Source organism: Rhodnius prolixus, unplaced genomic scaffold (assembly GCF_049639745.1).
Source record: "Rhodnius prolixus isolate KJV_2025 unplaced genomic scaffold, Rpr scaffold_4, whole genome shotgun sequence".
Taxonomy (NCBI): domain Eukaryota; kingdom Metazoa; phylum Arthropoda; class Insecta; order Hemiptera; family Reduviidae; genus Rhodnius; species Rhodnius prolixus.
Genome location: NW_027411614.1, coordinates 14,085,405 through 14,111,319, shown reverse-complemented (window position 1 = coordinate 14,111,319; position 25,915 = coordinate 14,085,405). Strand labels below are relative to the sequence as shown.

Below are 25,915 nucleotides of genomic sequence, written 5' to 3'. Positions count from 1 at the left end.
ACAATTTTGCAACTGAATAAACTTCTTAGTTAGAGAAGTGTTTTTGACAGGTGGAAGGTTACTCTGTTTTGGAGTACTAATATGGTGTATATATATTTTGTTGATTGGGTATAACATACATTTTGAAATAGGTTTGTCTACCTTTCATAGAAACAGAAGAGGGTTTAACTTTATCCTTTCAAACTAATGAACTGCTCTTTTGATTCACTAATACTCACGCGTAATATCATCTACCCTTACTCTATGTCTAATTATAGTAATGGAGCGAAGTACTATTATCCAAATATCTGCTTCACCTAATCTAAGGAAATGTAGTAATATTTGTAAAACGTACAGGTTACATTCTCCTTTAGCTTGTCTCTACTAGCACAGACAGTACGCTGATTGAGGTTATGATTGTTGTCTACATAAACATGTTATACAGATTGGATTTCCTTTTAACTGCAGCATGAAATATTTCTATAATTTTAAAGAAAAAAAAAAGAAATTTTAACTGCTAGTTGATCGTTATCATGTTTTCATTCTAGAAACAAACCATGCTTTGAATTTTGGATTTCCTTTTATGGATTCCATTATAGTTGATGATATTGTAAAGTTTTTCCCAAAAAAAAAATAACTTTACTTACACAACTAATGCCTGCCACTAGTTATTAAATAATATGGGTTTGATTAACTAATAAAACTCGCTAAAGTTTGTAAGTAATAACCTGATTTATTCACACATTAACATTAACTAACATTAACATTTACAAGCAACTAACGCTATTCATTACAGTCACCATTTACAACAGTCACAACAGTTTACTGTTACTTACTCACTTCGTAACGCCACAAAACTGTTCCCCGACTGACCACTGGTCCGCACTGCACCGAATTGCACTAGTCTCAGCTGCACTAACACAGCTCTACTCATCAACTGACTAATTGCCCAACTAGCTACCACTGAAGCACTCCGCAACACTGACTCTCCAAGACTAACTCATAAACTTGACTAATAACTATAAACTCTAATAACTCCTTAAAACTTGCTTAAAAACTTAATTGAAACTCGATTAACACTGGATTGAAAACTGACTTCTCCAGCTGTGTCGGCCTCCTTTTAACTGCGTGCCTCCCTCCAACTGGGACTGCCCTCCTCCAACTCTCTGAGCATAAGTTTCCACGCCCTCCTGACGTTCATTGGCTGGAGAAAACATACTGCCACCACCTCAGCTGTGGGCCGCCTCCTCCCATTCTCTGTCTCTCTCCAACTCCGTCTGTCTCACTCTCACCTGTCAATCACTGGCTGGGAAACACATATGCCACCACCCCAACTGCGGCCTTTCTCTTAGCTGGCTTTTACACAGGTCACTAACTCCTTGAACAATCTAGCCCTTTTCTTTCTAGTTCAAGTAAAGACCGGCCCTTTTGTCTACACAGTTGTGGCCTGTTACCGGCTTTAGTCGCTTAACCCCTATAACAATCTAGGCCTTTCTTTTCTGCCACAAGTAGATACCGCCCCTTTTGTTTATGCAGTGGCGGCCTGTTACTGACTTTGGTCGTTCAACCTCTAGAATAATCTAGGCCTTTCTTCTCCGCCCAGGTCAACTTCGTTACACTGCTCCCCTCTTAGAACTGTTCGTCCCGAACAGAAGTCTCCTTCGTGATGTAGGGCAGCAATTGGTCCAAGTGCACCACCTTCATCTTGGATCTTGGCGTAGGTTGGATCTCGAACACCAGGTCGTTGAGCAGTGAGACAGTGGTGCAAGGTCCTACCCAGCAACTTAGGAGGTTTTCCCTTTTTGCGGACACGCTTGTACGACAAAACTTTCTCACCTCTCCGGAACGTTCTTCCAATGACCTGCCTGTCATACGATGTCCTCGTCCGGTCGCTGTCTAGTCTTTTCCTGCCGCGTGCCTTTCCACGTGCAGCTCTCCACTTACGGCGAAGTTCCCCAGCATAGCTGTCACCGTCCGATTCGTCCGTCTCTGGGCTGCCAAATAAAAGTTCACTGGGTAGGCGAAGCTCCCTACCGAACACAACGCTGGCAGGTGTTCGGCCCTCGGTCTCGGTCTCCTGAATTGCCGATCGGTACACCATCATTATGGGGGGGTGTGTGTACGTCCCTATTCTCCTGTTGATCTTTCCCCAAAGTCCTCTGATGGCCTCCTAGAGTCTTGTTGAGTTGCTCCACCATGCCGTCAGAGTGAGGGTGTAGCGGCGTTGTCCTTTTCCTCCTGACGCCGAGGATCTGGTAGACCGCCGATGCCGGTGACGAGTCCTGACCTGCTAAGTCGTGGGCCTCTGCCCGCTTACTGAAGTGGTCCTTCACAACCGGAATGTTGCGTATCTCTCTTCTGGAATCAGGAGAAGGTCCTGCCATATCGAAGGCTATCCTCTTGAGCGGTAACCCAACCTTGTCCTGCCTCAGGGCGCCATTGGTTTTCCGGCTGGTTCCCTTTCTTGCTACCCACTCGGTGCTACGACTACCCCAGTCTACACCGTCCTCGTGGTAGCCTACCAAAGAGAACCGCTGCCTCCGCTTGGCCCATGCCCTCTTCACTCCAAGGTGACTCCCGGTGATACCTTCGTGAATTCCCGACAGCTCCTCTTCTTTCCTGTCCACACTTTTCCGGTCTCGCGACAAAATGCCCATTTCAATGGCGAGCGAATTCCGCTGGGCACAGTAGCTCGGTACTTCCCGACTGCTGGGGACCACTTTCCGGACCGCTTCCTTCTGACACTTGAGCACAGGCCCCGTATCCTCACCCAGAAGTTGTTCCTCCCTGGTCGCTTCAGGGCTCCATTCCACTCCTGGTTGAACAATAATGGTACTCTTACCTCGGTCTTGCTCTTCCTGTCCGCTGCAGTTTTCCAGCGCTCCTATGCTTTCTTTTGACCACGCAGATTCTTGAACTTCTACAAGGCTATTTCTTCCTTTAACCTGGTCAAGTTCACCTGTACATTCCGACCTGCTATCTGCGTCATCCTTCCTGCCTTCGTCTTCTTCTTGGATGTTGTCTGCTTCTTGGACCTTTTCACCTTTTATTCCGTCATGGCCTGTTTTCATCTCGTTCCGCCAGTTTCTCATATCTTCTATCATTCCGTCTTTCCACTTCCTATGATCTTCTTTTATCTCCTTCATCATTGCTATTAACTCTTCCATGCTGGGCTTCTTAGTACTCACGGGCATACAACACTCGTCGGTTTTCTAGAACTTCCAGCAATTTACCCGATCTAATAAAATCAACACTTACTCGTCTAGCGGTTTTACTATATCCCACTTCTGACACCAATGTAAAGTTTTTCCCAAAAAAAAAATAACTTTACTTACACAACTAATGCCTGCCACTAGTTATTAAATAATATGGGTTTGATTAACTAATAAAACTCGCTAAAGTTTGTAAGTAATAACCTGATTTATTCACACATTAACATTAACTAACATTAACATTTACAAGCAACTAACGCTATTCATTACAGTCACCATTTACAACAGTCACAACAGTTTACTGTTACTTACTCACTTCGTAACGCCACAAAACTGTTCCCCGACTGACCACTGGTCCGCACTGCACCGAATTGCACTAGTCTCAGCTGCACTAACACAGCTCTACTCATCAACTGACTAATTGCCCAACTAGCTACCACTGAAGCACTCCGCAACACTGACTCTCCAAGACTAACTCATAAACTTGACTAATAACTATAAACTCTAATAACTCCTTAAAACTTGCTTAAAAACTTAATTGAAACTCGATTAACACTGGATTGAAAACTGACTTCTCCAGCTGTGTCGGCCTCCTTTTAACTGCGTGCCTCCCTCCAACTGGGACTGCCCTCCTCCAACTCTCTGAGCATAAGTTTCCACGCCCTCCTGACGTTCATTGGCTGGAGAAAACATACTGCCACCACCTCAGCTGTGGGCCGCCTCCTCCCATTCTCTGTCTCTCTCCAACTCCGTCTGTCTCACTCTCACCTGTCAATCACTGGCTGGGAAACACATATGCCACCACCCCAACTGCGGCCTTTCTCTTAGCTGGCTTTTACACAGGTCACTAACTCCTTGAACAATCTAGCCCTTTTCTTTCTAGTTCAAGTAAAGACCGGCCCTTTTGTCTACACAGTTGTGGCCTGTTACCGGCTTTAGTCGCTTAACCCCTATAACAATCTAGGCCTTTCTTTTCTGCCACAAGTAGATACCGCCCCTTTTGTTTATGCAGTGGCGGCCTGTTACTGACTTTGGTCGTTCAACCTCTAGAATAATCTAGGCCTTTCTTCTCCGCCCAGGTCAACTTCGTTACAATATGTAAGGGGCAGAATCTCTAGTTTCAAGCAGAGCAATTAGGGATAGCGAATCGATAAAGTTTTGTTTTACGTCTTTTAAATAAAACAGTAATATGCATCTATGATCATCTAAAAATACGTAACCCTGTCTTCCAAATTGTTCATTTCAACTTCGTTTGCTTATCTTTGACAATTGCTGATAAGAATTACGTTAAATTTTGCGAGACATTAATAATAGGAGAAAAAGTAATTCAATGTTATGTGAATCAGTTTAAAATCTTATTTGATTTTTCCATTTTCAAAAAACGAATGTTGTTTCACTTGTGAATTATGAAGACTGAGAAAATTATTTGTTTGAAATTAAAAAAAGAATGGAAATTGAATAGCTTCTTCCTTTTAATACTTAGTGTAAGGATCAGATCGCAGGCCGTAAAGATTAATGTGGGAGTTGCCCTGGGCAAACTGTTGATAGCCGTTAAGAGAAAAATTCTCAGTAAAGGAAGAATGGATGATGACAAAAGAGATTAACTTGGTAGATAACTATTCTAGTGTCTCAGAGATGAGGTTTCTCTCAATAAACTAGGAGAATCAGAAAACATAGCAACTCTTAACGAATGAATCGCACTCAACTTTTTAAGAGTGGCCGGTCGAGAATTGATCAACATAGAAGATCATTGAGACTAAGATTTTCGAGATGTCTGCATTGAAGAAGAAGGAAAATTAGCTGCTGTAGGAAACTGGTAAAAGCCATGGACGAGGGAAAATAAACTTCCTTTTTCCTCTTATTAACTTCTACATAACTGAGTAGATAAGGTCGTAATTTAACTAGACCCAATCTGACTGTAATTTTATATCGCTTGGATTATTGGATGGAACTAGCTTCCTGCAGCTAGTTTTAGAGAAAAAAAAAGAGTCTGGATACCAAGTGTTGGTACCGTCAAAAAACAGTTCTGTCAGATGAAATTGAAATCTCTGTACATCTAATAATGATCATGGCGAACTTTGCACAAGTAAGTCGTGTCAAATTTCTGAAATTAAGTCAAAGGACACAAAAAAATTTTCGATTCGTTTTCGGAAACGATTTTTCTATTGATTCTATTTAAAAAAAAGATGGTTCTTTGAATTTTCTTTAAAAAATTCTTTTTCATTAATTTATGTGTAGATCCATCAATTACTGTTAACTAGTTTCTTGGGTATTCTTACGATTCTAGGGAAATCTTTTAAGTTTCTTAATTAAAAGTTAAGGACTACTTTAACTGTTTCTCTTCAACATAAATTGTTCTGCTTCTAACAAAAAGATGTATAGCGCAACGTTTGAATTTTGGGTGTACAGAAAAACATGATTTAATGCTTTTCGTGGTCTTAAGGATTGAAAATGGTTTTACGTCTTCTCTTTTATTACTTTAAGTGCTCAGTCATGTACCTCAGAAGAAGAGTTTTTATTTCAAATATTAAAAAAAAAGTCAAGTTTAAGAAATACAGATATAATTATTAAATTTATGTTACACGATTCGAAGACTAATGTAATAACAAAAAGAATTTAAGGGAAGAAATGTAACCAATGTTCAGCAAGAACCATTATTTTATATATTATTATTTTGTTTAAAAAAGAGTTGCATAAGTAAAAATGTAGCATGTTTGAGTTACTTGTATGAAGTAAATACTCCATGTTAAGGAGTAAATCAGGAGTTGAACATGATACGTAACAAGGAAAGAGAACATATTGTTAAAAGGAAGGTCTTGTGAAATGGAAGGAAAGCTGAAGGCTGACATGTTTGTAATTACTCCTTATTACTCATACACTCGCAAGGTTTCAAGTAAACTAAGCTCACAACAACGACAATTTAACTGAGACTAATACCTGGGTATGCTACCGTCTGCTTCTCTTCAAGAGATCTAGAATCCTTATAACATTTAACCAGCACATTGTCAACTCCTGCGGAATGTAATAGTACATAATACCAGAACATGTACTAATTCTGCACCATTACAGCGCCTTGCTATGTTCTCTCTCTACGTCCACACTTAAAACCAACATACTTAACATCTACTCTTATTGCAAATTTTATTGTCATATAATTATACTATCAGTGAATATCTGGCTGAACGATATTTAACGGATAGATTTTTTTGGTTTCACATTAGTCTGCTCCGATAAAAAATTGACGAACGCTTCGAATCGTCAATGGCCACAAACAGAGGCCTTTCAAGGAAGACGTCTTTGACGTTAAATATTATAGTCATTTTAAGCCATTTTTCGGCACGCAAGTCAAAAAAAAAAGAGGCAGTCATTTTGGAAATCTGCCTGAACATCAACTTCTGAGATATCAAAGACCCGCTCATCTTATTTTCCTGCAAATAATTTAAAGGACGTGTAAAGTAAAGTAATTGCCTATTTTTTCAGGCAGGCTTTACTACGTTCAACTACCAATTAGGTGTCGTGGACGGAGGCGACTAGCATTCAAACTTTACTGTAAATTTCTTTTTTCTGCAACCATGTAGGAATGTTCTCGTTACTCAATTAAATTCAGCTGTGTAATGCCTAACTTTACCTCACTAGTGGGGAAAAATTCCCATTAGTGTCACTTTCCTCACTAGTGAGTGAAAAAACTTTATTGTGCTTCCTTGATATAAGAAGTTTTGTTATTAAATATTTTCTGTAAAACTTTAATAAGCTTATTTAACGTAACTAAATCATTAAAAAACGAATATTAAAAAAATAAAATAAAAATTGAAAGGAATATAGAAATAAAAATAATATTTTAATAAATAAGTAGATATTTTTAATTATAACAGTTAAAAAGGTTATAGTGTTACTTTATAGAAATTTAAAATGGATTCTAGTGATTCCTGTTTAGTTTTTTTTTTTAGTTAATAACCCTAATGGTTGCAGAAAAAATATAATATTTAACTCGAGTGTAAAGTATCTTCTTCACACTCGGCAATTTGCACTTGCACTCGCCTCGCTTCGCTCGCTCGTGCGTGCAAACCCTGCCTCGTGTGAGGAAAAGTACTACTTTCCACACTTTTTTTTTTTTTTTTGGTTTGACCTTCTGGACATGCAGATTAGCCATTAATTCAGTGTGGAGATGTATTTATTTCTTCAATAATTTAATAAATTATATTATTTAATTATATACTTTCCACACTTGTTAAATAAATAACTTTTATTAACCATTAAATAAAATCCAAGGCCCAATTCAGGGGAATCGAACCCAGTACCACAATACATATTAGCTTTACGAGTACAGGTCTCGCCTTTAACTGTTCGGCTACCGTGGCGCCTTTTAAAGGATGTTTTGATCGTGACATTACACCAAATCGTAATAACAAATCGTGCCTGTTATTGATCTTAACCAGTTAAGCGCGGAATTAAATTTAAAAAAAAAAAACTCCCCACAGTGTGCGGAATTAAAATCAGACAATGACTGTGTATACACGTCGAACGCAGGGCAAAACAACCAAAAGTTTACAACGTCATAATAGTCACTGCAAGCGATTTTTTCTGCAATCTCTGGGGGGCTTGGAAATTATAAAGCATTCTGTGCATTTCAAAATCTTGCACCGCTTCATGTATGCATTGCCTAGTTAACTAGAGACGCAAGAGCTTTTACAAGGAAGAAAAGAACTTTGAACTCTGTGCAAAATGAAGTCAAGCTTAAACTGAGGTCTGAATCTCTATCTAAGGTAAAAACGGTATTGCACAAGGGTTGAGAGCTTTTATTTGTGTGCGTAATTCCCAATCTCTAATGGGGAGACCAAACATGTACCAACCACTTATCATTTGGCTAAATCCCTCCACCCCCCTCCGTATAAAATATAATATAATTGGCAGTTCTATTGGTAAGATAAAGAAAACATCCCACCAAATAATATTCCTATTGTATTTTATTAAAATTTCGAGTTTTTATAGTTAATGGCAATTTTACATTTTCACGACGAGTATACAAGTCGAACACGCTTAACTGGTTAATAAGCCACGTTAGAAATGCATCATTAAAAAACTAATACAAACTTGTTATTTATTTATTTATTTATTTAGATATACCAGTTTTATTCTTTATTTTTTGTGCAGAAGGTTTTGCAGAATCTAGTTCACAATTTGTTGAAATCATTAACCGGTTCCCGAAGAATTTTGAAACCAACTTGTTACTTTGTCGCACAAAAGTCTAAGCACAGAAATGATGCTTTTATTTAATCAAATCATAACTTGATAAACTGTTAATATTATGGCGGAAGTAGGTATGATACGTACATAACGCATTATTAATTCAATTTAAAGGATTCAATTGTAGGAAAAAAAGAAAGCAAAAATGAACTTTCAGGTTAGCTGGGTAAGCGTCAGGGTTAGAAAAATAATCTCTGATAAAAATTAACCTTATTGATTTTCCCTGTAATAAAACATTTATGAAATTTGAAAATTTTTGTTACCCGAGCACGTTAACTAGCGGCAATAACGCTGTGGACTAGTGGGCCATTACCGCTGCGAACGCTATTTCCTAACAAAGTCATAAATGTTCATATTTTGTAGCCATAATGGCTTTGCGTACTCTTACAGCGTTTTATTTATGATCTATCGCTGAGATTCAAAGCTTAGTTGTTATATTTACTGTTTGGCAGATTAAGCTTCAACGTCAAAAATATTAATCAGAATTTTATTAATTATTAACTCCATCTTCTAATTGCTATATTTCTCTCTCTCTCATTGATGTAATAAATAAATTTAATAATTGAAACAGTTAAATAAAAATTAAATAATAAATATTTTCATTAGCAGCTGCGGTTGCTTGGTTTGAGTTAGCTTGTCCATTCCAGTTAATCTGCGAGGATTACTGATGATGGTAGGCAAAGAGTGGTTAATTGGATTCACGAGAGAAAAACCTGCATATACACGGTCTCCTACATTGATATAAAATTAATGGAACCAACATAAAACATTCTCTTTCAACTGAATACTCTGGAGATTTATAGATGGGCAGGACAAGGAGCAAACAAGAGCGGGTAGGACTGATGTTGTAAACGCGATGAGCAAGGCTGAACTACACTTGCCAAATGTTCAAATTATTCCTTGCTATGTACATAAACTTGCATTATTCAATGTACAGTCTAGTATGCATGTTCGTTACATTTCTATATGCATCCCTTTAATGGTTTTAGTCTGAAAAGGGTAGAATAAAGTGAATAAGTTATTTTATATCTAATAGTTTAAAAATCTTTTTTCTTTTAAAGCAAGATATACTCGTATGTATATACATCTTTAACATTCTACTGTCGAGTCACATATATCCAGTATTTTTCATACCTTGTTTTTAGACTTTTCTTGCATTAAATTTTTTTAATATCAGAAAAAAATTACCGCAATTTTTCTTATACAGACAATATATTGGCAACGTTTCGCTTGTTTTTGCTAGCTCTCTTCAGAGCTGAATTTTACAATTACGTTACTATTAAAACGAATATTTTAATAATAATCAAAAAATAGTTTTAAACATTAAAAAAATAAACTTTTAAACATTAAGGCAAAAATAATTTAACAAATCGAAGTGGGGGGGATCGACTAAGCGTTCCAACTCACTACGCCTCCAGATATTACAGTCAAAAATACTTCGAAAAACGCTCCGTTCTATGTATCTAACCTCACCATCCACAATGACCTCAAAATTCCTTTCATTACAGGTTCTTGCTAACACTCGTTTCTTCAAATTTCATTCCTCTACAGCAGCTCATCCTAACCCTCTCATAGAACACCTATCTTCCTCCACATTACCAGGTAATCCTCTAAGGAGATTGAAGAGAAGATGGCCTCGAGATCTACTCTTATCGTGAGAGCAAAGCACGTTACTGGAGTGGCACCACTGGGTGCCTTCTCCACTCATGATTTCCTGTTATTTCTTTTTTCTTTCACCATATTTGCTTGTTGCAAAAACTGTAGCAGTGGTGCAATTGCAATAAAAGATTAAAAAAAAAAAAAGATCCTAAAAGCACAATACAAATTTTTTTTCTGCATATTTTGTTTGTACCATTTAAAAATGGTTAGCTCTATCTTAGAAAAATGTACAACCAAGATAACCAAGATATTTAAAATGAATGAGCAGATAAATCAAGAAAGTAAAGAAATCGCCTATTTTTTCAGGCGTGGCTTGACGTACACCCATTAGTAACGGACGGGGGCGGAAGCCCATACTTTACTATAAACAATTGTTTCAAACAAATAAAAAGTAGCCATATAAGGGGATCTCCATTTACAAAGCCACGCTCTTGACTACTTAACCAACCAGATAAATCAATATTTTTATAAAATGAATTTAATGTGAAATAATTGGATGATTGGATATTTGGTAACATATAGAAAATGGCTTATGAGAATGTGATAATGTGGAGATTCCTTTTTCTAGATGTTGTAAACAGTAGAAGCCTAAAAAGTTTAGCAGTTTACGGAAAATGGATTAGCCACTTCTAGCGGATTCTTGGCAGACATCCCTGTCTAACATGACCAGCAACTCTCAATACTGAAACAGCCCCAATACCACAATATACATTGGACCTGCATTTAGGGTTAGCCAAGCCAAAGACCAACTCTAGTTCAGCCCATCGGCCTCGTGCAAGCGGTCTTCAATTGTCTTGAAACTGGAGCCACCAAGGGTCAGTTCTATCCAACAGAGAAATAGTCTTTCTCTTCAACGGCAAGAATTTGCAGGAATGTCTGCGTTAGGAAGAATTTCTCTTTCTTAAGAGAACAACTGTGTTCAGACACCAGCGATTTAACAATCTGCCAACTCCTCTCTCTTTCAGTACAATGACGATATAGTCAGACTTAAAAAAACTTGAAGAAAATTAAAAAGGTGAATTCTGAAGGCACCTTCCTTTTGTTCATTTAATCTAGTTGGGAAATCTTCTTTTTATTTGTTCAATTAAATTTTGAGATAAGGTGCAACCCCCCATTTTAGATTGGAAGGAAGGACAGCTTACACCCTGGATTTTGTAATTTTCTAACTTTACTGAAGCTCTAACAAAAGTCTCGTTTTGTCATTTCAATTTTACATGAATTTTGAGATCACTGTAAGTCAGTTGTACGCCTGCATCTTAATTTTTGGACAACAGTTTATTTACTAATAATAAATTATTCCAACTAAACGTAAGAAAATATTTAATTAATAATAATTTTTGCTTTTAAGTGCAGATGAGTTGGAACCTTCAGCTAAGCGCCTCAATTTCACAACTGCGCTCTTTTTTAACGCAGAACAAGTGAAGATGAATCAGGTTCAGGGCAGATGAGTAAAAGCTAACAAACTTTGCGAAAGATTTGTTTACTTCATTTCATTGCAACCTGTAGCCTCTTTCTATATATTCCTTTCTCCTTGTCTGTTCTTCTTTTATTCCTTCACCAGAAGCTAACAATGGAAGCCTTATTAAAGTAAAGAATTGTTATCTTTTCATTCGCTAAAAACCTTTTATTCTCATGATATTCATTGTACTAATCTCTTCTATTTTTTTTAAGAATACAGAAATTCGACTCATTTTTACAAATTCCTATAGATGTCTCTTAATCAATTTCTGACTGGGAGACAACACAAATATTTTTATATTAAAGATTTCGTAGATAATTCCACACAGAATTGAATTTTGTCTATTTGTATATCAATTATCATTCGTGCCTTTCACTGTTCACCACTTCACTTATTTTGCTTGTACACTGAGTTATTATTCAACATTATTCCTAGTGCTCATTCTAACTACTGAAGTGACAAGAAGCTGCTTTGTCAGCATGGTTTATTGTTATATTAGATTATTTAAACTACTATTATCCTAAATTTAAGACACTATTTTGCTCCAGATTACCTTATTCTTCGTGATTCTTTAATATCTGATCATCGTCACTCGTGAGCAATTTGAATTCTTTGTTTTCTCTGGAATGCTGAAGTAATGCATCTTTTTTTTTTTAAATTTTACTAAAATAACAAACGATCTAAACTTTCACTAAACAATAAACGACTTATCTACACTATGATACTGAAACCTGTCTGGACTTACGGAATGGAACTTTGGGACTCAGCCAAAGCTTCCAATATCTACATAATCCAATTCTTCCAATCAAAAACACTCCGTAGAATCGCAAATGCTCCTTAGTATGTCTCTAACTCTACCTTGCAACGAGATTTCCTTGTTCCTTATGTTTCAGAAGCTATAAGATCCCGTTACATTAAATTCCACACATCAATCACCTCACATCCTAATCCGCGAGTATCCCAACTTACTGCATTGCCTGGAAATCCTCTAAGACGGTTTGAAGTGCAGGTGGCCACGCGATCTTCTCAATAGTGAAGTAGTGCACAATAGTGAACTGGTTCTTCTTTGGGAGTGTTCTCCCCTCAAGTTACTCATGTACTCGTATGTACTATGTATCACGTTGTATCAGCTTCACTTATTGCAGAAATGTACTGCAGTTGTGAAAATAAAATAAATTAAAAAACTAAAAAGTAATTGTGAATTAGTTTAAGAAAATTCACTTTTCAGTGTCCGAGTCTCAAACTATAATTATAAAAAATAAATAAAATAAATAGAGTAAAATATCCAACAAGTCCACCATAAGTAAGGATCGTCTATAGAGACAGTCTATAACAACCAACAGCTGTCCGTTCATCTTAGACTCTCAAATCAGTTACAGCAAATTTTGCCATCACTAATTGGGTTCATTATAAATCAATTAGTGAAACACAATTGGAAGGGATTCTAACTTGAGTAGTGATATTTCATTAGAAAGCCAACATTAGAATTTAGTCAACTCCCTGAATATTAAAACAAGACCAATGGGAGCGGCACTAATTATAGGAGCGAGGGCCAGCCCAAGTACTACACTAATTAAAACATTTTAGTTTACGAAAACTTGATTAACAATAAATTCTTCCCCTGCAAAAATGTTAAAAATCTCTCAGGCTCGAGACTAGAAACAACTACCGCTACTCATAGTTCCCTTGTGGAAGCATCTCTTTCTAGAACCCTGCACAGCTCATAGGTCAGTGTTGCCTGAAAAAATAAAAGGTATTGTCCAGAGAATTTTTTTGGTACTGTAAGATTTTTTTTCTAGACCTTGAAGAGTATACCATTGCGTCTTAAAGACTGTAGCTCCCACGGATAAAAAAAATACTTCTTCCAGTCCTGTCTGTTTAACTAGACTTGGGAAAAATGTTAAGGCTTGTAGTTTTCTTTTCCGAAGAGTCAAACATAATATTTTTCATGGGGACGAGTGTAGGTATAGTGAGGTTACGAAGTGTATTTTGTAAGTAAGAGTTTCCTAGTTCGAATCCCAAGTGTAGCTAACTTTTATTTGATAGAAAAAATGTTAACAGTAAAGTAAGAGCTTCCGCCTAATTTAATTGGGTTGGACGATAAGCCCTGCCTGAAAAAAAAATTAGGCGATTACTTTACTTACTTTATAATTTTATATTTCCTAATATTCCTGACAAAGGCGGTCTATGGCAGGCCTATGCTATGCGTATGTTTCTTTATCTAAATGGCCTGATAGAAGACTTTTAACCAACTGATCTGAATGGCTGCCTGACTTTATTGTAATAAAACCGTGTAAGATTTTGCGCTAGTAAATATTGATTGGACTTTTTCACCTTCTTCTTGCCTGGAATTCCTGCCACTATCAATCTCGTTAGGAATTTTAAACTACCCCACTCTGGCTTTGAATAGACGTCATAGGATTTGATAGCCAATTGATTACGGTTTTGTAATTAATAAATTAAGGATTTGTTTGAGGTTGAAGAACAATACGTGAGTGACATTCAGATGGATACAGTTTTTTTGTCGTTATATCTGGTGCTAAACTAAACAGAAGGATTTGCAACAAGAATTTATCCATGGTGCTATTCTTTATCTTGTATTTTCCAATCTAGAAGGAAGTCGATAGGCAGACTAATCTCAGTCAAACGGAAACATGGAAGATAAGGGCGCCCGTTTTGATAAAGATTGACTGTAAAGTATATACTGTTGTATGTTATGGTTTGTGAGTTGTGAAAGGGTAGGCGGAAAATCGCACGTAAAATGTGTTCAAGCTTGAATGCGTTCCAGTCTAGAGAATTGTTTGGATAAGAAAATGCTACATTCAACAAGAGCAGCGAGGGCTGGGAGTTTTGTATCAAAATATAAAAAAAATAAAACGAAAACCAAAATGTAAAACTAACCCTAGGGATCTTTACTATTTTTCCAGCGTTTCCTCACTAGCTCATTGCAGCACCTTGAAGCCGTAACCATCTCTTCCTTATTCCCTACAAAGAACACTTCATCCGGCTCCAATATCCCTTCCCTGCTCACCTATATTCCTTTTTCTACTTCCTTCTTTAGACGTTCCTGAACGTCCGTTTCCGTTCTTTAAACCCATTCTTTGTTGCTTTATCAACCCTTCTATGCTTTAATTTTTTTCTGCATATATATGTATACAACCGTATCCAATCTCAAACATACCCACAAAAGTATTCATAGGTTGTACAATATTTTTTTAGAGCCTCAGCTTTAATAAAAGAATAGTTATACATCATTTTGGTGTTGAGTAAAGATGTTAGGTACTGCGGATGGTCCACTTAGCATTCAATGCAAGCGGCTCTGGGAATAATCCCATTAACTCCTTATCATTCATATGATATCCATTTACCTTTCAACCTCCCTCCGATCGATTTTACCAAACAAATTAATTTATCTTGATAACTTTAGACTTATATACAGGGTGACCAGAGTTATATGCTCCACCCACTTTTTTTTTTAACGGTGGGAAATTTCGAAAAAATAAAAAACACGTATTTAATCATTTTTAGTCTAGTTTATTTTCAGTGGTTGACCCATTTTTTTAAACCTCTGTATCTCGAGATACAGCAACCAACTTTTGTTTTTCAAATGGAACGTTATATTTTTTGTTGCATATTTTTGTAGTATTTGAGCTCCTAAAAACAACAAAAATTGTTTTTTTGAAATCGGTTAGGTTTTTCAAAAGTTATGGTAATTTAAAATATGAAAAACAAATTTCAGTTTACTGTCAAAATTATGTCTTTTTTTTTTTAAAGAATCTGTTCATGCTATTTGCGGTAGATATTTATATAGCTTCCCGAAGCTATATAAATATCTACCGCAAATAGCATGGTTTGAGCGTAACCGGCATATACAGCTAATAAATCTCCTGTTGATATACTCTAAATTTCGAAACCCGGGTTTTCTTTTACCTATGACCGGATTATACTGTTTATAAAATGCCCCTTTTTCGTTTCCGTACATCTGTCACCAACTCTCCACCGCTCTTTGTCGGCTAAGTGTGGTAACGTCCTCTCGTTTGTAAGTCTGTAGTCTGTCAATAGTCCATCCACTGTGGCCGCCTCCCTGGCCAGATCGTTCCACCTTCTCATTGTGCACTATACCAACATGACTTCTGATCCAGACAAACTTCACCATCTTATCTGCGGCAATTATTTCCTTGTACAACTCTAGAAATTTCCACCAGTAAATGAGAAAATTTAAAATTTTGCAGTTTCTTTAGATTTTCTTTTCCTAGACTTCTACAGCCCACTATCCTGTAACGGATAATGTAAAATTAAGAGTCTCCGGGGCGCCTATGATCATAGATGTTGACGTGCCTTTAAGAATAAAAAATTATAATAATAATAATTCGGGCGCTAATGACCTCAGTAGTCGATGCGCCGTAAAAAAATAAATAATGAATATATATTATATAAAAATGAATAATTCTTTAAATTCAATAAATGAATTCTTTTATATAATAAATATATATATAAAATAATAATAATAAAAAGTGGACTTTAGTTGAAAAATACTTGAAGCTATGTTGCACAAATGATTCAGACAGGATGAAAAAGCTTGTTTCCCAAATGCGATTTATGAATTGGAATAAAGTGAGGGGTATTTAAAGGACCAACTGCTGTATTGGTCGAACGGAACTTCTTGATTAAAAAAAAAAGAAAAAAGAAAAATCATTTGCTAAATGAAAAAACGAATAACTCTCTGTGAAAAACCTTTCTTAGAAAATAAAGTTCCAGAGTTTATCACATAGCCACTCTATTTAATAAGAGAAAAAATTACCTTAACTGAAAAGAATTCTTTTAACGTCAACTAAAAAATGTCGCCTAACAAAAAGAAAGAAAGAAAATGGAACACGATGGTGGCGAGTAGAGGGGTAGTAACGTACTTGTTGATACAGTTAGTTGTAATCTTGTAGACGCAGACAGCCAATACCCAGCTGGAGTGGCGCTCCTAACGGCCGCACAGGTGGCGACTTGCTTTCCCAACTTTCTTAATTAACTTATACACTTCGGCCTTCCTGCCTTCTTCTTGAATAATTTATGATTTTATTTAATGAATGGTGGCAATCATCTACCAAGAAATGGTAGAATGTCATTTTGTTGGCTAAGAAGGTCCAAAAAAAGAAGAAGTTCTTGATCAACAATTTTTCGTTTTGAAGGGCACAATGACATCTAACGCCATTATCGCCTGCTACTCAACAATATTTCGATCTTTTTTTTCCTTTTACACAGATTAGACATTAATGAGGCTCGACGATAATGAGTCGAAGGCCTGCCTTCTTTATCGCCTTATTACGTACGTCTCGGCACTCCAAAGAGAAAAACTTTTTAGCGGTGATTTTCGATAGGAATTCCAAGCAGCATGTCCATCCTTGATAATTAGTTTATTAGAGGAACATTGTCTGAGAAGATATCAATTCTGGAATCACTTAACTCCAGACTTAACTCATCGGAGCAAATGAGAATTATTTACAGAAAATTTAAAATTTTGCAGTTTCTGTAGTGAACTATAGCTGTCTGTGTAGGTAAATTACGTTTTGTTTTTTTTGTGGTTCAGTGTGTTGATATAGCTCAATGCCTCTTTTATAGCGTATAGTTCAGCCGCTGTATACGGTACATTGTGGTGCAAGTTTGAATTCAGCCCCTCACTATAGACTTGTATGCGGAGGTCCCGGGTTCAATTCCATCTCCGCTGCCTTTAGATTTTCTTTTCCTAGACTTCTACAGATTATTGCTAGTACAAGAGATATTAACTAACCACAGTGGTTCTCAGTGTTTTCGCGGACAAAGTACCGTGAATCCACCCCATATGTTCCAAAACAAAAACAAAAGAAAATAATGATAACAAAAAACATAATTCCAATGTAATAAAAATTGTTAGAATATTTAGAACTACAAAAAACTACAGTTGTTTTGAGAACAGTACCTTTTTTGTCTACCAACAGTAGCCCTGCTGATAGGGAGTTTATTTACAGTATCGCATAACATGTACCACTGTTTGTACAACATGTTATTATATACAATAATAGGTACCCCTGGTGGGACGCGAACCCACAATCCCCGGTTTAGGGGACCGATGCCTTATCCATTAGGCATCAGTCACAGTACCTGTCAGTGTATCTGTGAGTTTACTAGCATGAATTTCGTATAATATAGATTATTATGTATTAAGCACATTTATAAAAATACCCTTTGGCGTGAAAAATAATTTGTATCGTACGCATATTTCATGATCAGTTACTTATTGTAGGGAAAAGGAACTTCAATCCCTTTCTCCCTTTACTTTCGGCTATCACTTGGCTTAATTTATTTGTAGCTCATATTAGGTTATATATGTATGTATTATAGTATGTAATTATGTATGTATTTCGCATTAAATTTAAGTATAGCGGTAGTAGTAGAATGAAAATAATAGATTCATGTAACTGCAACAATGCAACTTGCAACTTGTTATATTTCCTTTCTAATTATTTACTAAAATTCCCAATACACAACGCATTTTTTAAGTTAGATTGACACAACGGGTGACGGCTCTTTTTCTATCACTTGTCTTGTTCAAGCCAGAAAATACCAGACCACTGTCAGTATTACTTTTTAAGATTTATAAGTTTTCGAGTTATCACCTCACATCCTAATCGACTAGTGTCCCAACTTACTACTCTACCAGGTATCCTCCCAGGCGGTTGAAGCGCAGGTGGCCACGCGATCTTCTAATCCAGATAGAAAGTCTGATATATACGAATAAAAGCAAAATAACCCTTTGACCAGGAGCGTTAAGGTAAATATTGAGTTCATTATTATTATTAATAGGGATTAGCTATGCGGTTAGCGTATTGGATTCCCACGCGGAGGTCCCGGGTTCGAATCCAGCTGCTGAACCTTAGATTTTCTCTTCCTAGGAGCTACTTACAGCTCACTGTCCGGTGATGGACAGTGTTGTCTGTAACGAGAGAACACTGTCCAGAGGCCAGCAGTGCACTGAAAAAAGCTACGGGCACCAATAACCTTAGATATTGATGCGCCTTAAACCATTAAAAAAAAAAAAGTGTACCTGTCAGACTTCATGTTTATGATCACAGATTTCATTAAAACAAATATGGCTTTTTAGTTAGACAAAACAATGTTGGGTTAAATACATTTAATTCATGTTCAACGAAAAGATAGGAGCGAATAAAGCTTGGTTCTTAATGATTCCTGAGCTATGTAACAAAAATCATTTGGTGCTATAGAATTAAAATCAGTTTAAAAATTTGTGAATTCAAGTAATTATAAAATAAAGGATACGCTTACCACTCGAAAACTTTTTTATTTATTTATTTATTTATTTTTACAACTGCAGTATAATTCTGCACCAAGATTCTGATACAACATGATAATAGAATAGATACATGAATACATGAGGGGAGAATCCACCCATTGGTGAAACTCCCAAAGTGGTACAGTTCACTATTGTACATCGGCACTTACTTCATTTAGAAGATCGCATGGCCACCTGCGCTTCAACCGCCTGGGAGGATTACCTGGTAGAGTAGTAAGTTGGGACACTAGTCGATTAGGATGGGAGGTGATAACTCGAAAACTTAGCACAGGAAATGAGAGTATCGTTTGTTCAACGAAATATTTCAGAAATTTGCAAGAAATATCTAGCAAATATTTCGCATTAAATTTATTCTTTTGTTTACGGCAAGAATTAATTATTTCTTCAATGAATCTTGAATTATAGCGGTAGTAGAAGAATGAAAATAATAGATTCATGTAACTGCAACAATGCAACTTGCAACTTGTTGTATTTCCTTTCTAATTATTTACTAAAATTCCCAATACACAACGCTTTTTTTTAAGTTAGATTGACACAACGGGTGACGGCTCTTTTTCTATCACTTGTCTTGTTCAAGCCAGAAAATACCAGACCACTGTCAGTATTACTTTTTAAGATTTATAAGTTTGCAGAAACTTAACCCCTTTTTAAGCATGCCTGCCGCACCCAGTCGAATGCAAGGGTACCAAAATTTTCTTCAATTTTACTATAATTTCTATTTTAATAAACTTTTTATGTATTGATTTAAAAAAATTAAATTAAAAAAGAGAAGCATAAGGGGCAGTAATAAGGAAAACCAGTTGCGACACCATGTGGTAAACAATCGTATGCACTTCAAAATGATATTGAAAGTGAACTGCATCTATATGAACTGTACGAGGGAATGACGATTGTCTGCACAATATCTGAGCTCTTTCTTCTTTTTCTTATTCTTCTTTATCAATTCCTTTTCAGAACCATTCAAAAGAGACGAAGTAGAAGACAATGATAGAAGGCAAGTTCCTGTCGAAGAGGTGATGACTTCCGTAGTAGGAAGAAATTCGCAACAAGAGCTTGCAGGCTCAGTCTATTCACCCGATAAACTACCAACTTCCGTTACTAGCACACGTACCCAACCTCACTCATCTCTTTCATATATACATCCAATGTATATGAACCTACGAGCAACCATATATGGTATATAAACTCGTAAATAGTTAGTTACTCGTGGGTTTCTTCTCTGCTTAAGGGCATTTCCTTTTATCTCACTGCATCTTTTTCTTACTTCAGGCAATACATAAACTGCGCAATATAAATATGTTTATGCGTGTATGAGGAATGTAAAAAGCCAAAGATGTATATTTTTATAACCGAAATCAATTATAAATAAATAAATTTCTAATAACTGGGACTCTGAATAATTTAAACTTATGATTTATTTTTACACTTTTTCTGGACTTACAGATTCAACCGGAACAAGTGGTTTACAGATTTCTGTCTTAAAGCTTAGTTCAGTGAGTCACGTAATCGGGACTGCATATTTTTTTTTATAATTTGTCTAATAGTTATACGGGTGATCCATTTAAAACGCACCAATCGCTAATAACTTTTAAGGAAAGCGGAATTTCAAAAAAACCCACGAAGTAAACTATATGTTTTTTTCGGTCTAGTTTTCAAATTTTGTACCCCCAATGCTGTATCTTTACTTTTGGCGGAGTTACGGCCAAAAACTCAATTGGAGTTTCATAAGGACCACTGGTTTTGACAATAATTATGAAAACTACATAAAAAAAAATTGTGAAAAATGACGTTGACCCCGTTTTGATATCTCTAATATTTGTTCAGATATTTAAGATCATAATTACAATTTTATCTATTCGTGATCGGTTTTCAATATTAATTTTCCACCAGAAATACACGTTTTGGGTGGTCCTCTGACTGCGAAAAATGTTATTTGTGATGCAAAGATCAAAAATAATAAAAATTAAACATTTTAAAAATGTAGTGCAATGCAATGTAATGGTTATACAGCATTGGGGGTAGAAAATTTGAAAACTAGACCGAAAAAAACATATAGTTTACTTCGTGGGTTTTTTCGAAATTCTGTTTTCCTAAAAAGTTATTAGCGATTGGTACGTTTTAAATGGATCACCCTGTATAAATCACTTTAACTCATAATATATAAATTAAGTCTAGGACTACAGTAAAGTAATCAAAATATCGCAATCGCCATGTCCAGTGTTTGAAACCACGATATATAGACAATAGACTTGTTTCATCCCCGTGCTGTGTGTAGGCTAATGTTGAATAATACGAGGGTCGTTTGAAAAGTCCGTGCAAAGTTTTGAAATCGTGTGAAGTGTTGCAAGGACGGTTTGCAGCTGTTCCAGAAGAATCCGCAGGACTTTAAGCGTCGTTTCGTCACTGTGGATGAAACATGGATACATCACTACACTCCTGAGACCAAAGAACAATCTAAACAATGGGTTACCAAGGGGGAATCTGCGCCAAAAAAGGCGAAGACCGTTCCTTCGGCCGGACAGATTATGGCGACTGTCTTTTGGGATTCGCAAGGAATAATCCTCATCGACTATCTGGAAAAGGTTAAAACTATTACAGGTGCATATTGTTCCGGTGCATATTAACCGAGCTGCAAGAAAAACGCCCACGATTGGCCCACAAAAATGTCCTTTTCCATCACGACAACGCACCAGCTCACACCTCAGCAGTTGTGGTCGCAAAATTAATGGAAATAGTGTTCCAACTCGTTTCACATCCCCCCCTATTCTCCAGACTTGGCTCCCTCGGACTACTATTTGTTCCCCAATATGATGAAATGGCTGGCGGGAAAAAGATTTTATTCAAACGAGGAGGTGATTGCAGAAACGAATGGCTATTTTTCAGACTTGGACAAATCCTATTATTCGGAAGGGATCAACAAACTAGAGCAGCGTTGGACGAAGTGTATAAGCCTAAAAGGAGACTATGTGAAAAATAAAAAAGGTTTACCCCAAAAAATTAAGTAGTTTTTATTTTTACACGGACTTTTCAAACGACCCTCGTAGTTTCGAATTTGTAATTAGGGAAAGTACTTTTTTTTAGGTTATTTTGCCTCCATACCTGAAAATGTTTCTAATAAAAAGGAATTTCTGTTTAAATAAATTGTTTTCTTTCAACAAATATTCAAAGTATTTAATTAAGAAAATAACACAATGATTTTTTAAAAAAGAAAAGAATATTACATGTTATATTGTAAAGGGTGGATTATGGAGATGTCTTGAGATTAACTGAGTGGTTAGCGTTTACTGGATTCCCACGTGGAGATACCGGGTTCGAATCCAGCTGCTGGCCCTTACGATTTTTTCTTTTCCAAAGAGCTTCTTACAGCTCACTACTGTTCCGAGGCCAGCAATACACTGAAAAAAAGCTCATTGTGCCAACGACTTTACATTTTGACGCGTCTTAAATATAAATAAGATAAACACATTTAATGCTGGAAAGTAAAAGACTGAACTTATCAGAGAGAGGGATGTTAGTCTTCAGCCCCCCCAGGGAGCTATTTGTTCTTGGACAATCTCATTAAATACTCGCGTGAGAAACTCTGTCCTCAATCCTAATTATTTTTATTTTTTGAAGTTAATAAAAGTTATTTTAGTTCTTTGTGAGTTTCTCAAATAAATATCTTATTAAAGTTACATAATTCTCTTTTTATTAACCATCCTTAGGGGCGTTTCGACCGAGCGCCGATCACTCTAAAATTCTGTAAATCTGTTTCTTAAACAAATTTCCATAAAATTTTAAACCAAAATTTTTGCTGAAAGTGGTAGACGACGATAAAACACATGAATGGAGTAAAGTTAATAAATAATAATTATATGGCATAAAAGAGAATTTATAGCTTCAATTTTCCAAGAGCAAAATGAATTATGGAAGTTTCTGGTAATATAGTTTTCAAAATGAAAAGATGGGATAAAACTAAAACAATTTTATAGTGCAGATTTCAATTTTAAGTGAGTAAGAGCTCAATTTAATAAAGGTGACGGGGAGCTAGCCCGTCGCAACAACCGCCAACTTGATGGACCAGGAGGTTTGACTTTGTTGTTTTCACTGCAGCTCAGAGTTCTGTCCACTCTGGAAAAGTGTAAAATAAAAGGAGGTAAAGGAGGGGTAGGAAAAAAGACGGGGAGATGGGAAAATACCTGAACCCACGGACAGTTGACTCAGGGTCTCTCTTTTAGTCGCCTCTTCCGACAAGCAGAGATACTGTGGATGGAAACTCTTTCAAATTTAGAAATTGAAATCCGACTTAAACGCTCCAATCTTCCAAGGATTTAATATCTTCAGTCGAAAATTCTCCGCACTATTGTTAACGCTCCATTTTATGTTTCAAATCTAACCATCCACACAGACCTGGACATTCTTCTGTAGATCCAGGTTGCTCGAACTCACTATAAAAGCTTTCATCAGAACTTGCAGCATCATTCCAATCCTCTTGTCCGCCATTTATCATCTCATCACCTTCCAGATCACCCTCCTACGCGATTAAAACGCCAGTGGCCTCTCTTCTGAGGAGAGTGGTCAATCCTGGAGTTATATTAGGGAGTGTTACGGCTGGGTAACTACATTCAGTTATTAAGGGTGTAGTAATGTGAAAATTATTGCCATTGTTACTAAGTGCATTTAACGGTAGTGTTACTTTCAAAATAAATTAAAGAAAACAAAATCTGAATTTGATTTTTATTTAGTATATGCAAGTGCAAAAAGTGCAATATGCAAAAAAAAAACATTTTTGGAGGAAGTCTAACCATAACCCTTTATAGAATTTTATTAGAATATGCTTAAAAAAGAAGTTATTAATCTACCATCAGTAAAATTGTAATATTAGTTTACAGAAGATGCAATTAAATAAAATATAAAAATAAACGATTCAGTCCTAAATTAAATTTCAACTTTCAGCGATGTTTCGTTTTGGAAATTACGGTGGATACACAAACTCATAAGAACAATTTGGAAAACCTCTTTTTCCGACTAACTAATACTAATAATAAGAAATGTTTAGGATTATTATAAAGTTTTTCATTTTAGAAATGCCAAAAACTATTGAAATACAATAACTAAGGACAGTTTGGTGAAATAATTAAAATTCAGGAAAGGTTTGAAGGAAAAGTAAGATTGTTGCCAATTTCAGTTATTTTTTAAGTAAAACTATTTCAATCGTTCAAGCTCTAAAAGTGAACTAGATTCTAGGATGAAAGCTTGGCATTAAAACAACAACAACAACTACAAAAATCATTACTGAAATAGACAATAATCTTTCTCTTTCTTGGTTTATTAAATTAGTCAGAAAAAAAAGGAAATACTCTGCGAAAAATTTAAAGTTATTCAAATATTTAGAATTTAAATTCAATAAAGAAGAGAAGGATTAAAAAGGTAAGACTTAAATCTTATTATACAAAGTTTTATCCTGCCGCTATTTTTTTTTTTGAAAATTCATTTTGATTGAAAAAACAAAGAAAGGAAAAACTGGAAACTTCTTCCATTTTGTTGGTTTTAAGTTCATTGTTTGTTTTATTGATACTTCAAACAACTAGAAAGAGAGACATAAAGTAGATTTGGTAGAAAGTGTAAAAAGAGGAGTTCTTAGTGTAGAGCTGGTGTTAGTGCCAGTGGACCTAAAGAAATGGAAGACAATCAGGCAATGAAAAGCAGAAAGGACAAACTCCAGGAATAAAGTTGCTCAGACGGAAGGTTTTCTTCCTTTAATTAAGTCGCCAGTCCCTCAAACCCTTTGTCTTACAATGATCCTGGTAACAATCCCAGTCCCATATTCTCCTTAACTAACACACCCAAACAGCCTTTTAAACTTACACATTCTTTACGATTCATCAACATAATCCCTAGCATGGTGCCCGGAATACGGTGATAAATTTTACTTACCGTCCATTAACTTGTACTATGCACTAAAAACTTTACTCTCAATTAAAATAAACACCATAAAATACAGGATTGATATAAAAGACTTAAGGACATTCTGCCTAAAGTAGTTTGGAAGTATTCCCTTCATCCGCACTTAAAAGTGTAAACAAAACTGCGCGTATTTTCTATTTTATCGATTTATTAATCGCAACTGCTACTGAAAATTTAAGGCGATAAATGGTATTGAGGAATTAGATCCTAAGTTCAGAATAATAGATGAAATTTATAAGTAAATGGATGAGGATTTAATATTCTTAAACACATTCTGCTCGATGGCGATCCAAAGTAGGGGCAGCTTAAATTTTAATAGAGCTTTCAGGAAACAAGCAGACAGAACAAAACGGAAGCATTTGATTGTTCAGAAAATAATTAATTGTACGAATTTGTTTAAAAAGTACAGAATAAAGTTCCTAATTGACCCCAAATTTTTGATAATGATCGATAACGTAATCGTAGTTGTCGAACTATGAAATGGTACGATGTTTACCCAATATAGTAGCTGATCCTTTCAACCCAAGGGTGCATAACTTTTAAAAATCTGAAAGCCAGAATTGAAAAAAGTTATAGTAAAGGGCAATTTAATAAGAGGGGATGAGTGGAGACACTCTTGCAGACCCAGGCTCCACCCTATCTTGTTAAGCAAGGGATAGCGTTTGGAAGCTATGGGTCTGCAAGAGTCATCCCAGCTCGTGTAGTATAAGGAAAGAGTAAGAACCTTTATTTTCAAAATATAAAATAATTCAAAACATACTTTAAGCCTTTTTCACGTGGTTAGTACTATACATTTCACCCTTAAAAATTAAAAATCCACTCCATATTAATCATAATAAGAACAAACTGAAAATAATTTTTTTATAAAATGAAAATAAAGTATAAGTTAAGCAATGACTATTGTTATTTCAGGCGGGCTATGTGTCCAGCTACCGATAAGAATGTCGCTGACACACTATGAATTTCTTTTTCATTTCATTAAATAAAATCTAAAGCCAAGACCATGAATCGAACCCAGAGCCACAAAACATTCTACCTTGGCAGACTGCACCCTAACTGCTCAGCTATCGTGGTGTA

At 36.0% G+C, this 25,915-nt stretch overlaps 1 protein-coding gene across 1 annotated transcript in view; it reads right to left on the bottom strand.

Annotated features, from left to right (window-relative positions):
- LOC141455542 (uncharacterized) overlaps positions 1–3,173 on the bottom strand; it is a 287,527-nt gene extending 284,354 nt beyond the window's left edge. The window contains exons 1-2 of the mRNA XM_074130658.1: positions 2,103–3,173; positions 1,630–2,056 (exon numbers count right to left, since the gene is read on the bottom strand). Coding sequence (XP_073986759.1) covers positions 1,630–2,056; positions 2,103–3,173 — 1,498 coding nt within the window. The remainder of the gene's footprint in view (positions 1–1,629; positions 2,057–2,102) is intronic.
- Between the last annotated feature and the right edge of the window lie 22,742 nt (positions 3,174–25,915).